General features: G+C 36.5%; 1 protein-coding gene across 1 annotated transcript in view; it reads left to right on the forward strand.

Annotated features, from left to right (window-relative positions):
* LOC125376959 (flocculation protein FLO11-like) overlaps positions 1-17,230 on the forward strand; it is a 69,152-nt gene that overhangs the window by 42,217 nt on the left and 9,705 nt on the right. The window contains exon 4 of the mRNA XM_048389634.1: positions 15,326-15,475. Within this exon, the coding sequence (XP_048245591.1) occupies positions 15,326-15,475 (150 nt within the window). The remainder of the gene's footprint in view (positions 1-15,325; positions 15,476-17,230) is intronic.

A 17,230-nucleotide genomic window follows, 5' to 3' on the forward strand; every position in this document is an offset into this window, starting at 1 on the left:
ACCCCAGATGAGCCATTGTAATTTGCAGTAGATGTTTGTTACAGTTACCTCAGATGAGCCATTTTAATTTACAGTAGATGTTTGTTACAGTTACCTAAGATGAGCCATTGTAATTTACAGTAGATGTTTGTTACAGTTACCTCAGATGAGCCATTGTAATTTACAGTAGATCTTTGTTACAGTTACCTCAGATGAGCCATTGTAATTTACAGTAGATGTTTGTTACAGTTACCTCAGATGAGCCATTGTAATTTACAGTAGAAGTTTGTTACAGTTACCTCAGATGAGCCATTGTAATTTACAGTAGATGTTTGTTACAGTTACCTCAGATGAGCCATTGTAATTTACAGTAGATGTTTGTTACAGTTACCTCAGATGAGCCATTGTAATTTACAGTAGATGTTTGCTACAGTTACCTCAGATGAGCCATTGTAATTTACAGTAGATGTTTGTTACAGTTACCTCAGATGAGCCATTGTAATTTACAGTAGATGTTTGTTACAGTTACCTCAGATGAGCCATTGTAATTTACAGTAGATGTTTGTTACAGCTACCTCAGATGAGTCATTGTAATTTACAGTAGAAGTTTGTTACAGTTACCTCAGATGAGCCATTGTAATTTACAGTAGATGTTTGTTACAGTTACCTCAGATGAGCCATTGTAATTTACAGTAGATGTTTGTTACAGTTACCTCAGATGAGCCATTGTAATTTACAGTAGATGTTTGTTACAGTTACCTCAGATGAGGCATTGTAATTTACAGTAGATGTTTGTTACAGCTACCGCAGATGAGCCATTGTAATTTACAGTAGATGTTTGTTACAGTTACCTCAGATGAGCCATTGTAATTTACAGTAGATGTTTGTTACAGTTACCTCAGATGAGCGATTGTAATTTACCGTAGATGTTTGTTAAAGTTACCTCAGATGAGCCATTGTAATTTACCGTAGATGTTTGTTAAAGTTACCTCAGATGAGCCATTGTAATTTACAGTAGATGTTTGTTACAGCTACCTCAGATGAGCCATTGTAATTTACAGTAGATGTTTGTTAAAGTTACCTCAGATTTGCTTTTGTAATTTACAGTAGATGTTTGTTACAGTTACCTGAGATGAGCCATTGTAATTTACAGTAGATGTTTCCTACAGCTACCTCAGATGAGCCATTGTAATTTACAGTAGATGTTTGTTACAGTTACCTCAGATGAGCCATTGTAATTTACAGTAGATGTTTCCTACAGCTACCTCAGATGAGCCATTGTAATTTACAGTAGATGTTTGTTACAGTTACCTCAGATGAGCCATTGTAATTTACAGTAGATGTTTGTTACAGTTACCTCACATGAGCCATTGTAATTTACAGTAGATGTTTGTTACAGTTACCTCAGATGAGCCATTGTAATTTACAGTAGATGTTTTTTACAGTTACCTCAGATGAGCCATTGTAATTTACAGTAGATGTTTGTTACAGTTACCGCAGAGCGGCCATTGTAATTTACAGTAGATGTTTGTTACAGTTACCTCAGATGAGCCATTGTAATTTACAGTAGATGTTTGTTACAGTTACCTCAGATGAGCGATTGTAATTTACAGTAGATGTTTTTTACAGTTACCTCAGATGAGCCATTGTAATTTACAGTAGATGTTTGTTACAGTTACCCTAGATGAGCCATTGTAATTTACAGTAGATGTTTGTTACAGCTACCTCAGATGAGCCATTGTAATTTACAGTAGATGTTTGTTACAGCTACCTCAGATGAGCCATTGTTATTTACAGTAGATGTTTGTTACAGTTACCTCAGATGAGCCATTGTAATTTACAGTAGATGTTTGTTACAGTTACCTCAGATGAGCCATTGTAATTTACAGGAGATGTTTGTTACAGCTACCTCAGATGAGCCATTGTAATTTACAGTAGATGTTTGTTACAGTTACCTCAGATGAGCCATTGTAATTTACAGTAGATGTTTGTTACAGTTACCTCAGATAAGCGATTGTAATTTACAGTAGATATTTGTTACAGCTACCTCAGATGAGCCATTGTAATTTACAGTAGATGTTTGTTACAGTTACCTCAGATGAGCCATTGTATTTTACAGTAGATGTTTGTTACAGTTACCGCAGATGAGCCATTGTAATTTACAGTAGATGTTTGTTACAGCTACCTCAGATGAGCCATTGTAATTTACAGTAGATGTTTGTTACAGTTACCTCAGATGAGCCATTGTAATTTACAGTAGATGTTTGTTACAGTTACCTCAGATGAGCCATTGTAATTTACAGTAGATGTTTGTTACAGTTACCCCAGATGAGCCATTGTAATTTGCAGTAGATGTTTGTTACAGTTACCTCAGATGAGCCATTTTAATTTACAGTAGATGTTTGTTACAGTTACCTAAGATGAGCCATTGTAATTTACAGTAGATGTTTGTTACAGTTACCTCAGATGAGCCATTGTAATTTACAGTAGATGTTTGTTACAGTTACCTCAGATGAGCCATTGTAATTTACAGTAGATGTTTGTTACAGTTACCTCAGATGAGCCATTGTAATTTACAGTAGATGTTTGCTACAGTTACCTCAGATGAGCCATTGTAATTTACAGTAGATGTTTGTTACAGTTACCTCAGATGAGCCATTGTAATTTACAGTAGATGTTTGTTACAGTTACCTCAGATGAGCCATTGTAATTTACAGTAGATGTTTGTTACAGCTACCTCAGATGAGTCATTGTAATTTACAGTAGATGTTTGTTACAGTTACCTCAGATGAGCCATTGTAATTTACAGTAGATGTTTGTTACAGTTACCTCAGATGAGCCATTGTAATTTACAGTAGATGTTTGCTACAGTTACCTCAGATGAGCCATTGTAATTTACAGTAGATGTTTGTTACAGTTACCTCAGATGAGCCATTGTAATTTACAGTAGATGTTTGTTACAGTTACCTCAGATGAGCCATTGTAATTTACAGTAGATGTTTGTTACAGCTACCTCAGATGAGTCATTGTAATTTACAGTAGAAGTTTGTTACAGTTACCTCAGATGAGCCATTGTAATTTACAGTAGATGTTTGTTACAGTTACCTCAGATGAGCCATTGTAATTTACAGTAGATGTTTGTTACAGTTACCTCAGATGAGCCATTGTAATTTACAGTAGATGTTTGTTACAGTTACCTCAGATGAGGCATTGTAATTTACAGTAGATGTTTGTTACAGCTACCGCAGATGAGCCATTGTAATTTACAGTAGATGTTTGTTACAGTTACCTCAGATGAGCCATTGTAATTTACAGTAGATGTTTGTTACAGTTACCTCAGATGAGCCATTGTAATTTACAGTAGATGTTTGTTACAGCTACCTCAGATGAGCCATTGTAATTTACAGTAGATGTTTGTTACAGTTACCTCAGATGAGCCATTGTAATTTACAGTAGATGTTTGTTACAGCTACCTCAGATGAGCCATTGTAATTTACAGTAGATGTTTGTTACAGTTACCTCAGATGAGCCATTGTAATTTACAGTAGATGTTTGTTACAGTTACCTCAGATGAGCGATTGTAATTTACAGTAGATGTTTGTTAAAGTTACCTCAGATGAGCCATTGTAATTTACAGTAGATGTTTGTTACAGCTACCTCAGATGAGCCATTGTAATTTACAGTAGATGTTTGTTACAGTTACCTCAGATGAGCCATTGTAATTTACAGTAGATGTTTGCTACAGTTACCTCAGATGAGCCATTGTAATTTACAGTAGATGTTTCCTACAGCTACCTCAGATGAGCCATTGTAATTTACAGTAGAAGTTTGTTACAGTTACCTCAGATGAGCCATTGTAATTTACAGTAGATGTTTGTTACAGCTTCCTCAGATGAGCCATTGTAATTTACAGTAGATGTTTGTTACAGTTACCTCAGATGAGCCATTGTAATTTACAGTAGATGTTTGTTACAGCTACCTCAGATGAGCCATTGTAATTTACAGTAGATGTTTGTTACAGTTACCTCAGATGAGCCATTGTAATTTACAGGAGATGTTTGTTACAGCTACCTCAGATGAGCCATTGTAATTTACAGTAGATGTTTGTTACAGTTACCTCAGATGAGCCATTGTAATTTACAGTAGATGTTTGTTACAGTTACCTCAGATAAGCGATTGTAATTTACAGTAGATATTTGTTACAGCTACCTCAGATGAGCCATTGTAATTTACAGTAGATGTTTGTTACAGTTACCTCAGATGAGCCATTGTATTTTACAGTAGATGTTTGTTACAGTTACCGCAGATGAGCCATTGTAATTTACAGTAGATGTTTGTTACAGCTACCTCAGATGAGCCATTGTAATTTACAGTAGATGTTTGTTACAGTTACCTCAGATGAGCCATTGTAATTTACAGTAGATGTTTGTTACAGTTACCTCAGATGAGCCATTGTAATTTACAGTAGATGTTTGTTACAGTTACCCCAGATGAGCCATTGTAATTTGCAGTAGATGTTTGTTACAGTTACCTCAGATGAGCCATTTTAATTTACAGTAGATGTTTGTTACAGTTACCTAAGATGAGCCATTGTAATTTACAGTAGATGTTTGTTACAGTTACCTCAGATGAGCCATTGTAATTTACAGTAGATCTTTGTTACAGTTACCTCAGATGAGCCATTGTAATTTACAGTAGATGTTTGTTACAGTTACCTCAGATGAGCCATTGTAATTTACAGTAGAAGTTTGTTACAGTTACCTCAGATGAGCCATTGTAATTTACAGTAGATGTTTGTTACAGTTACCTCAGATGAGCCATTGTAATTTACAGTAGATGTTTGTTACAGTTACCTCAGATGAGCCATTGTAATTTACAGTAGATGTTTGCTACAGTTACCTCAGATGAGCCATTGTAATTTACAGTAGATGTTTGTTACAGTTACCTCAGATGAGCCATTGTAATTTACAGTAGATGTTTGTTACAGTTACCTCAGATGAGCCATTGTAATTTACAGTAGATGTTTGTTACAGCTACCTCAGATGAGTCATTGTAATTTACAGTAGAAGTTTGTTACAGTTACCTCAGATGAGCCATTGTAATTTACAGTAGATGTTTGTTACAGTTACCTCAGATGAGCCATTGTAATTTACAGTAGATGTTTGTTACAGTTACCTCAGATGAGCCATTGTAATTTACAGTAGATGTTTGTTACAGTTACCTCAGATGAGGCATTGTAATTTACAGTAGATGTTTGTTACAGCTACCGCAGATGAGCCATTGTAATTTACAGTAGATGTTTGTTACAGTTACCTCAGATGAGCCATTGTAATTTACAGTAGATGTTTGTTACAGTTACCTCAGATGAGCCATTGTAATTTACAGTAGATGTTTGTTACAGCTACCTCAGATGAGCCATTGTAATTTACAGTAGATGTTTGTTACAGTTACCTCAGATGAGCCATTGTAATTTACAGTAGATGTTTGTTACAGCTACCTCAGATGAGCCATTGTAATTTACAGTAGATGTTTGTTACAGTTACCTCAGATGAGCCATTGTAATTTACAGTAGATGTTTGTTACAGTTACCTCAGATGAGCGATTGTAATTTACAGTAGATGTTTGTTAAAGTTACCTCAGATGAGCCATTGTAATTTACAGTAGATGTTTGTTACAGCTACCTCAGATGAGCCATTGTAATTTACAGTAGATGTTTGTTACAGTTACCTCAGATGAGCCATTGTAATTTACAGTAGATGTTTGCTACAGTTACCTCAGATGAGCCATTGTAATTTACAGTAGATGTTTCCTACAGCTACCTCAGATGAGCCATTGTAATTTACAGTAGAAGTTTGTTACAGTTACCTCAGATGAGCCATTGTAATTTACAGTAGATGTTTGTTACAGCTTCCTCAGATGAGCCATTGTAATTTACAGTAGATGTTTGTTACAGTTACCTCAGATGAGCCATTGTAATTTACAGTAGATGTTTGTTACAGCTACCTCAGATGAGCCATTGTAATTTACAGTAGATGTTTGTTACAGTTACCTCAGATGAGCCATTGTAATTTACAGTAGATGTTTGTTACAGTTACCTCAGATGAGCGATTGTAATTTACAGTAGATGTTTGTTAAAGTTACCTCAGATGAGCCATTGTAATTTACAGTAGATGTTTGTTACAGCTACCTCAGATGAGCCATTGTAATTTACAGTAGATGTTTGTTACACTTACCTCAGATGAGCCATTGTAATTTACAGTAGATGTTTGTTACAGTTACCTCAGATGAGCCATTGTAATTTACAGTAGATGTTTCCTACAGCTACCTCAGATGAGCCATTGTAATTTACAGTAGATGTTTGTTACAGTTACCTCAGATGAGCCATTGTAATTTACAGTAGATGTTTCCTACAGCTACCTCAGATGAGCCATTGTAATTTACAGTAGATGTTTGTTACAGTTACCTCAGATGAGCCATTGTAATTTACAGTAGATGTTTGTTACAGTTACCTCAGATGAGCCATTGTAATTTACAGTAGATGTTTGTTACAGTTACCGCAGATGAGCCATTGTAATTTACAGTAGATGTTTGTTACAGTTACCTCAGATGAGCCATTGTAATTTACAGTAGATGTTTGTTACAGTTACCGCAGAGCGGCCATTGTAATTTACAGTAGATGTTTGTTACAGTTACCTCAGATGAGCCATTGTAATTTACAGTAGATGTTTGTTACAGTTAGCTCAGATGAGCCATTGTAATTTACAGTAGATGTTTGTTACAGTTACCTCAGATGAGCCATTGTAATTTACAGTAGATGTTTGTTACAGTTACCTCAGATGAGCCACTGTAATTTACAGTAGATGTTTGTTACCTCAGATGAGCCATTGTAATTTACAGTAGATGTTTGTTACAGCTTCCTCAGATGAGCCATTGTAATTTACAGTAGATGTTTGTTACAGTTACCTCAGATGAGCCATTGTAATTTACAGTAGATGTTTGTTACAGCTACCTCAGATGAGCCATTGTAATTTACAGTAGATGTTTGTTACAGTTACCTCAGATGAGCCATTGTAATTTACAGTAGATGTTTGTTACAGTTACCTCAGATGAGCGATTGTAATTTACAGTAGATGTTTGTTAAAGTTACCTCAGATGAGCCATTGTAATTTACAGTAGATGTTTGTTACAGCTACCTCAGATGAGCCATTGTAATTTACAGTAGATGTTTGTTACAGTTACCTCAGATGAGCCATTGTAATTTACAGTAGATGTTTGTTACAGTTACCTCAGATGAGCCATTGTAATTTACAGTAGATGTTTCCTACAGCTACCTCAGATGAGCCATTGTAATTTACAGTAGATGTTTGTTACAGTTACCTCAGATGAGCCATTGTAATTTACAGTAGATGTTTCCTACAGCTACCTCAGATGAGCCATTGTAATTTACAGTAGATGTTTGTTACAGTTACCTCAGATGAGCCATTGTAATTTACAGTAGATGTTTGTTACAGTTACCTCAGATGAGCCATTGTAATTTACAGTAGATGTTTGTTACAGTTACCGCAGATGAGCCATTGTAATTTACAGTAGATGTTTGTTACAGTTACCTCAGATGAGCCATTGTAATTTACAGTAGATGTTTGTTACAGTTACCGCAGAGCGGCCATTGTAATTTACAGTAGATGTTTGTTACAGTTACCTCAGATGAGCCATTGTAATTTACAGTAGATGTTTGTTACAGTTAGCTCAGATGAGCCATTGTAATTTACAGTAGATGTTTGTTACAGTTACCTCAGATGAGCCATTGTAATTTACAGTAGATGTTTGTTACAGTTACCTCAGATGAGCCATTGTAATTTACAGTAGATGTTTGTTACCTCAGATGAGCCATTGTAATTTACAGTAGATGTTTGTTACAGCTACCTCAGATGAGCCATTGTAATTTACAGTAGATGTTTGTTACAGTTACCTCAGATGAGCCATTGTAATTTACAGGAGATGTTTGTTACAGTTACCTCAGATGAGCCATTGTAATTTACAGTTGATGTTTGTTACAGCTACCGCAGATGAGCCATTGTAATTTACAGTAGATGTTTGTTACAGTTACCTCAGATGAGCCATTGTAATTTACAGTAGATGTTTGTTACAGCTACCTCAGATGAGCCATTGTAATTTACAGTAGATGTTTGTTACAGTTACCGCAGATGAGCCATTGTAATTTACAGTAGATGTTTGTTACAGTTACCTCAGATGAGCCATTGTAATTTACAGTAGATGTTTGTTACAGTTACCGCAGAGCGGCCATTGTAATTTACAGTAGATGTTTGTTACAGTTACCTCAGATGAGCCATTGTAATTTACAGTAGATGTTTGTTACAGTTAGCTCAGATGAGCCATTGTAATTTACAGTAGATGTTTGTTACAGTTACCTCAGATGAGCCATTGTAATTTACAGTAGATGTTTGTTACAGTTAGCTCAGATGAGCCATTGTAATTTACAGTAGATGTTTGTTACAGTTACCTCAGATGAGCCATTGTAATTTACAGTAGATGTTTGTTACAGTTACCTCAGATGAGCCATTGTAATTTACAGTAGATGTTTGTTACCTCAGATGAGCCATTGTAATTTACAGTAGATGTTTGTTACAGCTACCTCAGATGAGCCATTGTAATTTACAGTAGATGTTTGTTACAGTTACCTCAGATGAGCCATTGTAATTTACAGGAGATGTTTGTTACAGTTACCTCAGATGAGCCATTGTAATTTACAGTTGATGTTTGTTACAGCTACCGCAGATGAGCCATTGTAATTTACAGTAGATGTTTGTTACAGTTACCTCAGATGAGCCATTGTAATTTACAGTAGATGTTTGTTACAGCTACCTCAGATGAGCCATTGTAATTTACAGTAGATGTTTGTTACAGTTACCGCAGATGAGCCATTGTAATTTACAGTAGATGTTTGTTACAGTTACCTCAGATGAGCCATTGTAATTTACAGTAGATGTTTCCTACAGCTACCTCAGATGAGCCATTGTAATTTACAGTAGATGTTTGTTACAGTTACCTCAGATGAGCCATTGTAATTTACAGTAGATGTTTCCTACAGCTACCTCAGATGAGCCATTGTAATTTACAGTAGATGTTTGTTACAGTTACCTCAGATGAGCCATTGTAATTTACAGTAGATGTTTGTTACAGTTACCTCAGATGAGCCATTGTAATTTACAGTAGATGTTTGTTACAGTTACCTCAGATGAGCCATTGTAATTTACAGTAGATGTTTTTTACAGTTACCTCAGATGAGCCATTGTAATTTACAGTAGATGTTTGTTACAGTTACCGCAGAGCGGCCATTGTAATTTACAGTAGATGTTTGTTACAGTTACCGCAGATGAGCCATTGTAATTTACAGTAGATGTTTGTTACAGTTAGCTCAGATGAGCCATTGTAATTTACAGTAGATGTTTGTTACCTCAGATGAGCCATTGTAATTTACAGTAGATGTTTGTTACAGCTACCTCAGATGAGCCATTGTAATTTACAGTAGATGTTTGTTACAGTTACCTCAGATGAGCCATTGTAATTTACAGGAGATGTTTGTTACAGCTACCTCAGATGAGCCATTGTAATTTACAGTAGATGTTTGTTACAGTTACCTCAGATGAGCCATTGTAATTTACAGTAGATGTTTGCTACAGTTACCTCAGATGAGCCATTGTAATTTACAGTAGATGTTTGTTACAGTTACCTCAGATGAGCCATTGTAATTTACAGTAGATGTTTGTTACAGTTACCTCAGATGAGCCATTGTAATTTACAGTAGATGTTTGTTACAGCTACCTCAGATGAGCCATTGTAATTTACAGTAGAAGTTTGTTACAGTTACCTGAGATGAGCCATTGTAATTTACAGTAGATGTTTGTTACAGTTACCTCAGATGAGCCATTGTAATTTACAGTAGATGTTTGTTACAGCTACCTCAGATGAGCCATTGTAATTTACAGTAGATGTTTGTTACAGTTACCTCAGATGAGCCATTGTAATTTACAGTAGATGTTTGTTACAGCTACCGCAGATGAGCCATTGTAATTTACAGTAGATGTTTGTTACAGTTACCTCAGATGAGCCATTGTAATTTACAGTAGATGTTTGTTACAGTTACCTCAGATGAGCCATTGTAATTTACAGTAGATGTTTGTTACAGCTACCTCAGATGAGCCATTGTAATTTACAGTAGATGTTTGTTACAGTTACCGCAGATGAGCCATTGTAATTTACAGTAGATGTTTCTTACAGCTACCTCAGATGAGCCATTGTAATTTACAGTAGATGTTTGTTACAGTTACCTCAGATGAGCGATTGTAATTTACAGTAGATGTTTGTTACAGTTACCTCAGATGAGCGATTGTAATTTACAGTAGATGTTTGTTAAAGTTACCTCAGATGAGCCATTGTAATTTACAGTAGATGTTTGTTACAGTTACCTCAGATGAGCCATTGTAATTTACAGTAGATGTTTGTTACAGCTACTTCAGATGAGCCATTGTAATTTACAGTAGATGTTTGTTACAGTTACCTCAGATGAGCCATTGTAATTTACAGTAGATGTTTCCTACAGCTACATCAGATGAGCCATTGTAATTTACAGTAGATGTTTGTTACAGTTACCTCAGATGAGCCATTGTAATTTACAGTAGATGTTTGTTACAGTTACCTCAGATGAGCCATTGTAATTTACAGTAGATGTTTGTTAAAGTTACCTCAGATGAGCCATTGTAATTTACAGTAGATGTTTTTTACAGTTACCTCAGATGAGCCATTGTAATTTACAGTAGATGTTTCTTACAGTTACCGCAGAGCGGCCATTGTAATTTACAGTAGATGTTTGTTACAGTTACCGCAGATGAGCCATTGTAATTTACAGTAGATGTTTGTTACAGTTACCTCAGATGAGCCATTGTAATTTACAGTAGATGTTTGTTACAGTTACCTCAGATGAGCCATTATAATTTACAGTAGATGTTTGTTACAGTTACCTCAGATGAGCCATTGTAATTTACAGTAGATGTTTGTTACCTCAGATGAGCCATTGTAATTCACAGTAGATGTTTGTTACAGCTACCTCAGATGAGCCATTGTAATTTACAGTAGATGTTTGTTACAGTTACCTCAGATGAGCCATTGTAATTTACAGGAGATGTTTGTTACAGCTACCTCAGATGAGCCATTGTAATTTACAGTAGATGTTTGTTACAGCTACCTCAGATGAGCCATTGTAATTTACAGTAGATGTTTGTTACAGTTACCTCAGATGAGCCATTGTAATTTACAGTAGATGTTTGTTACAGTTACCTCAGATGAGCCATTGTAATTTACAGTAGATGTTTGTTACAGTTACCTCAGATGAGCCATTATAATTTACAGTAGATGTTTGTTACAGCTACCTCAGATGAGCCATTGTAATTTACAGTAGAAGTTTTTTACAGTTACCTGAGATGAGCCATTGTAATTTACAGTAGATGTTTGTTACAGTTACCTCAGATGAGCCATTGTAATTTACAGTAGATGTTTGTTACAGCTACCTCAGATGAGCCATTGTAATTTACAGTAGATGTTTGTTACAGTAACCTCAGAGGAGCCATTGTAATTTACAGTAGATGTTTGTTACAGCTACCGCAGATGAGCCATTGTAATTTACAGTAGATGTTTGTTACAGTTACCTCAGATGAGCCATTGTAATTTACAGTAGATGTTTGTTACAGTTACCTCAGATGAGCCATTGTAATTTACAGTAGATGTTTGTTACAGCTACCTCAGATGAGCCATTGTAATTTACAGTAGATGTTTGTTACAGTTACCTCAGATGAGCCATTGTAATTTACAGTAGATGTTTGTTACAGCTACCTCAGGTGAGCGATTGTAATTTACAGTAGATGTTTGTTACAGTTACCTCAGATGAGCCATTGTACTTTACAGTAGATGTTTGTTACAGTTACCTCAGATGAGCGATTGTAATTTACAGTAGATGTTTGTTAAAGTTACCGCAGATGAGCCATTGTAATTTACAGTAGATGTTTGTTACAGCTACCTCAGATGAGCCATTGTTATTTACAGTAGATGTTTATTACAGTTACCTCAGATGAGCCATTGTAATTTACAGTAGATGTTTGTTACAGTTACCTCAGATGAGCCATTGTAATTTACAGTAGATGTTTCCTACAGCTACCTCAGATGAGCCATTGTAATTTACAGTAGATGTTTGTTACAGTTACCTCAGATGAGCCATTGTAATTTACAGTAGATGTTTCCTACAGCTACCTCAGATGAGCCATTGTAATTTACAGTAGATGTTTGTTACAGTTACCTCAGATGAGCCATTGTAATTTACAGTAGATGTTTGTTACAGTTACCTCAGATGAGCCATTGTAATTTACAGTAGATGTTTGTTACAGTTACCTCAGATGAGCTATTGTAATTTACAGTAGATGCTTTTTACAGTTACCTCAGATGAGCCATTGTAATTTACAGTAGATGTTTGTTACAGTTACCGCAGAGCGGCCATTGTAATTTACAGTAGATGTTTGTTACAGTTACCGCAGATGAGCCATTGTAAGTTACAGTAGATGTTTGTTACAGTTACCTCAGATGAGCCATTGTAATTTACAGTAGATGTTTGTTACAGTTACCTCAGATGAGCCATTGTAATTTACAGTAGATGTTTGTTACAGTTACCTCAGATGAGCCATTGGAATTTACAGTAGATGTTTGTTACCTCAGATGAGCCATTGTAATTTACAGTAGATGTTTGTTACAGCTACCTCAGATGAGCCATTGTAATTTACAGTAGATGTTTGTTACAGTTACCTCAGATGAGCCATTGTAATTTACAGGAGATGTTTGTTACAGCTACCTCAGATGAGCCATTGTAATTTACAGTAGATGTTTGTTACAGTTACCTCAGATGAGCCATTGTAATTTACAGTAGATGTTTGTTACAGTTACCTCAGATGAGCGATTGTAATTTACAGTAGATGTTTGTTACAGTTACCTCAGATGAGCCATTGTAATTTACAGTAGATGTTTGTTACAGTTACCTCAGATGAGCCATTGTAATTTACAGTAGATGTTTGTTACAGTTACCTCAGATGAGCGATTGTAATTTACAGTAGATGTTTGTTACAGCTACCTCAGATGAGCCATTGTAATTTACAGTAGATGTTTGTTACAGTTACCTCAGATGAGCCATTGTAATTTACAGTAGATGTTTCCTACAGCTACCTCAGATGAGCCATTGTAATTTACAGTAGATGTTTGTTACAGTTACCTCAGATGAGCCATTGTAATTTACAGTAGATGTTTCCTACAGCTACCTCAGATGAGCCATTGTAATTTACAGTAGATGTTTGTTACAGTTACCTCAGATGAGCCATTGTAATTTACAGTAGATGTTTGTTACAGTTACCTCAGATGAGCCATTGTAATTTACAGTAGATGTTTGTTACAGTTACCTCAGATGAGCCATTGTAATTTACAGTAGATGTTTTTTACAGTTACCTCAGATGAGCCATTGTAATTTACAGTAGATGTTTGTTACAGTTACCGCAGAGCGGCCATTGTAATTTACAGTAGATGTTTGTTACAGTTATCGCAGATGAGCCATTGTAATTTACAGTAGATGTTTGTTACAGTTACCGCAGATGAGCCATTGTAATTTACAGTAGATGTTTGTTACAGTAACCTCAGATGAGCCATTGTAATTTACAGTAGATGTTTGTTCCAGTTACCTCAGATGAGCTATTGTAATTTACAGTAGATGTTTGTCACATTTACCTCAGATGAGCCATTGTAATTTACAGTAGATGTTTGTTACAGTTACCGCAGATGAACCATTGTAATTTACAGTAGATGTTTGTTACAATTACCTCAGATGAGCCATTGTAATTTACAGTAGATGTTTGTTACAGTTACCTCAGATGAGCCATTGTAATTTACAGTAGATGTTTGTTACAGTTACCTCAGATGAGCCATTGTAATTTACAGTAGATGTTTGTTACAGTTACCTCAGATGAGCCATTGTAATTTACAGTAGATGTTTGTTACAGTTACCTCAGATGAGCCATTATAATTTACAGTAGATGTTTGTTACAGTTACCTCAGATGAGCCATTGTAATTTACAGTAGATGTTTGTTACAGTTACCTCAGATGAGCCATTGTAATTTACAGTAGATGTTTGTTACAGTTACCGCAGATACGCCATTGTAATTTACAGTAGATGTTTGCTACAGTTACCTCAGTTGAGCCATTGTAATTTACAGTAGATGTTTGTAACAGTTACCTCAGATGAACCATTGTAATTTACAGTAGATGTTTGTTACAGTTACCTCAGATGAGCCATTGTAATTTACAGTAGATGTTTGTTACAGTTACCTCAGATGAGCTATTGTAATTTACAGTAGATGTTTGTTACAGTTACCTCAGATGAGCCATTGTAATTTACAGTAGATGTTTGTTACAGTTACCTCAGATGAACCATTGTAATTTACAGTAGATGTTTGTTACAGTTACCTCAGATGAGCCATTGTAATTTACAGTAGATGTTTGTTACAGTTACCTCAGATAAGCCATTGTAATTTACAGTAGATGTTTGTTACAGTTACCGAAGATGAGCTATTGGAAATAACGGTTGTTGTTTATGACAAATCACCACTGATTTTAACAATTTACTGCGTTATTACACCTTGTAAAAGTCCGAAGTGAATGCATTAGAAAGTTACTTCAAAACCTTAAACTCTTACAGAGTAACAATCATCTGTTATTTTTAATTTACTTTATCACAGTGTCCTGTGGAATTTGAAATTACCTGAACAGAATATATCTAACAACAATATTAATTAAACATTGCCAATGATTAGGCATTCAATATATTTAATTGTTTCCAATTATGTATGTTGAGCCACCTTCCCTCCTGTCCCTGGTTTAATCAATCAGTGTGTGGAGAGAATAACTGAAGTGGGTTGTATTTAAAGACGAATTATGCCACGTCAGACAAATAATGGGTTCTGGACTAGGCAAACCAATGACTGAGAGCATGAGCGTAGTGAGTCTAACCAACTGATCCCCATTTACTGGGACAAGCAGGAGGTACTAGGAACAAAGTCTGGGCCCGGAATCCACTCCTGCTAACTGTCCCCACGTTAGTACAAATGTAACATATATCTTATGCTGTTATCATGGGAAGTCAGATGCAAGGGCAAATTTCAGCAACTGTGGCCAAAGCTTCCAAACATGTATCACTCCGTGGTCTCGCTGGCTTTAATCGTGTATTATCTTTTTTAAACTCAGGCCCTGCTACAGGAACAAGTTACATCTACACTTACCGCCATGTAACGATGTCCTGGGATGATGCTCGCGTTGAGTGCAAGAAGGACGGCGGGGATTTGATGTCCTTTGACACACCTGAAAAGTTAATGGCTTTGGAGGACTATTTTGTCAGTGAGTAAAAATTGAACATTTAGAACATACCTTTTAACACGATCAGGGTCATGTGACTTTGCTATGGCATGTGAAGTTTTGCGTGCTTTTCTTTACAAAGAATTTTGTTAATCGAAGATGAGTCAAACATAATTATATAAGGGACCTTTATGTCTTAGGAAAATGTCAAATTATCAAATTATTGATAACCTTGAAATGTTGCCATGGGAATCAGATGTGGCCTTTTCAGTTCTCTCCATATAAAATGTTCTGATCAAGTCTGCCTAAAGTGAGTGAAAAGGGAACAATGAAATGTGTTCCAGAGAACCGTGAAACAATCTCCTGTTAAGCTCCATGTTGTCCTTAAAATACACCCTCTTAGTCTAACGTGTTGTCTGCCCAAAAGCTATTGCCACACATAATATGGAAAGTGTAGTACTTGAAACTCTGTATTGTGTTACCTCAGCTTGCACATACCACGTTCTCACGATTCCTGGTTACGCATGAATAACAATAGGTGTTGAAATCTGACAATTCTAGCATAACATATAACATTCACAGCACTTGACATTATGTTTTTCTATAAACATCTAAATTTTGTGACCAGAAATAAGCAGTCTGTCATGTGTGCTAAGACACAGTTGCCCTCTTATGTTCTGATAAATCATATATTGCGCTTCATGAACATGACGACAAATGTATTCAAATAAAGATGTTTGCAGCCAAATAACAATACACCTGTATGGCAGACGTCAAAATACACATTTCTGCCCATTCCTTCTTCACGAACCAGGGAGATATATTCCAGACAAGCATTCATTCTGCTGAAGCTGAAATCAAACGTTGCCCAGGTTCAGTTTACAAGCCAAAAACCTTCTGGCGAGGACTTCCTTTCTTCAGCTTGATGGAAAACGTCCTCTGCTTATATAGGATGTCCTACGTTGGTGAAACCAAACATCTCGAATATCTGTGGAAACAGATTACATCGGGCGAAAAGGCAAAGTCGTTGTGAAAAGCAGATATAACCCAAGGTGTTCGCGGAAAGGCTACCGGTGACATGAACCAATCACGCAGTTGTCATTAAAAAAGACGTGCCTGCGGAGGAAGTGAAAAGGTCTATGAAGAGGGCGAAAGTCATACAAACTATGGACAAACATTATTCATTTTTGTTTGTTTGTTGTTAACGCCGCACTCAGCAATATCCCAGCTATATGACGGCGGTCTGTAAATAATAAAGTCTGGACCAGACAACGCGGGGATTGACATCATGAGCATCAATCTACACAAATGAGATACGATAACATGCATCAATCAAGCCTGCGAGCCTGACCACTCGATCATGTTAGTCGCCTGTTAAGGCAAGCATACATGTAGTCGCCTGTTACGGCAGGCATACATGTAGTCGCCTGTTACGACATGCATACATGTAGTCGCCTGTTACGGCAAGCATACATGTAGTCGCCTGTTACGAAAGGCATACATTGAGCGCCTGTTACGGCAGGCATACATGTAGTCGCCTGTTACGGCAGGCATACATGTAGTCGCCTGTTACGACAGGCATACATGTAGTCGCCTGTTACGGCAAGCATACATGTAGTCGCCTGTTACGACAGGCATACATTGAGCGCCTGTTACGGCAGGCATACATGTAGTCGCCTGTTACGGCAGGCATACATGTAGTCGCCTGTTACGACAGGCATACATGTAGTCGCCTGTTACGGCAAGCATACATGTAGTCGCCTGTTACGACAGGCATACATTGAGCGCCTGTTACGG

Source organism: Haliotis rufescens, unplaced genomic scaffold (genome assembly GCF_023055435.1).
Source record: "Haliotis rufescens isolate VD_foot unplaced genomic scaffold, xgHalRufe1.0.p SCAF_8, whole genome shotgun sequence".
Taxonomy (NCBI): domain Eukaryota; kingdom Metazoa; phylum Mollusca; class Gastropoda; order Lepetellida; family Haliotidae; genus Haliotis; species Haliotis rufescens.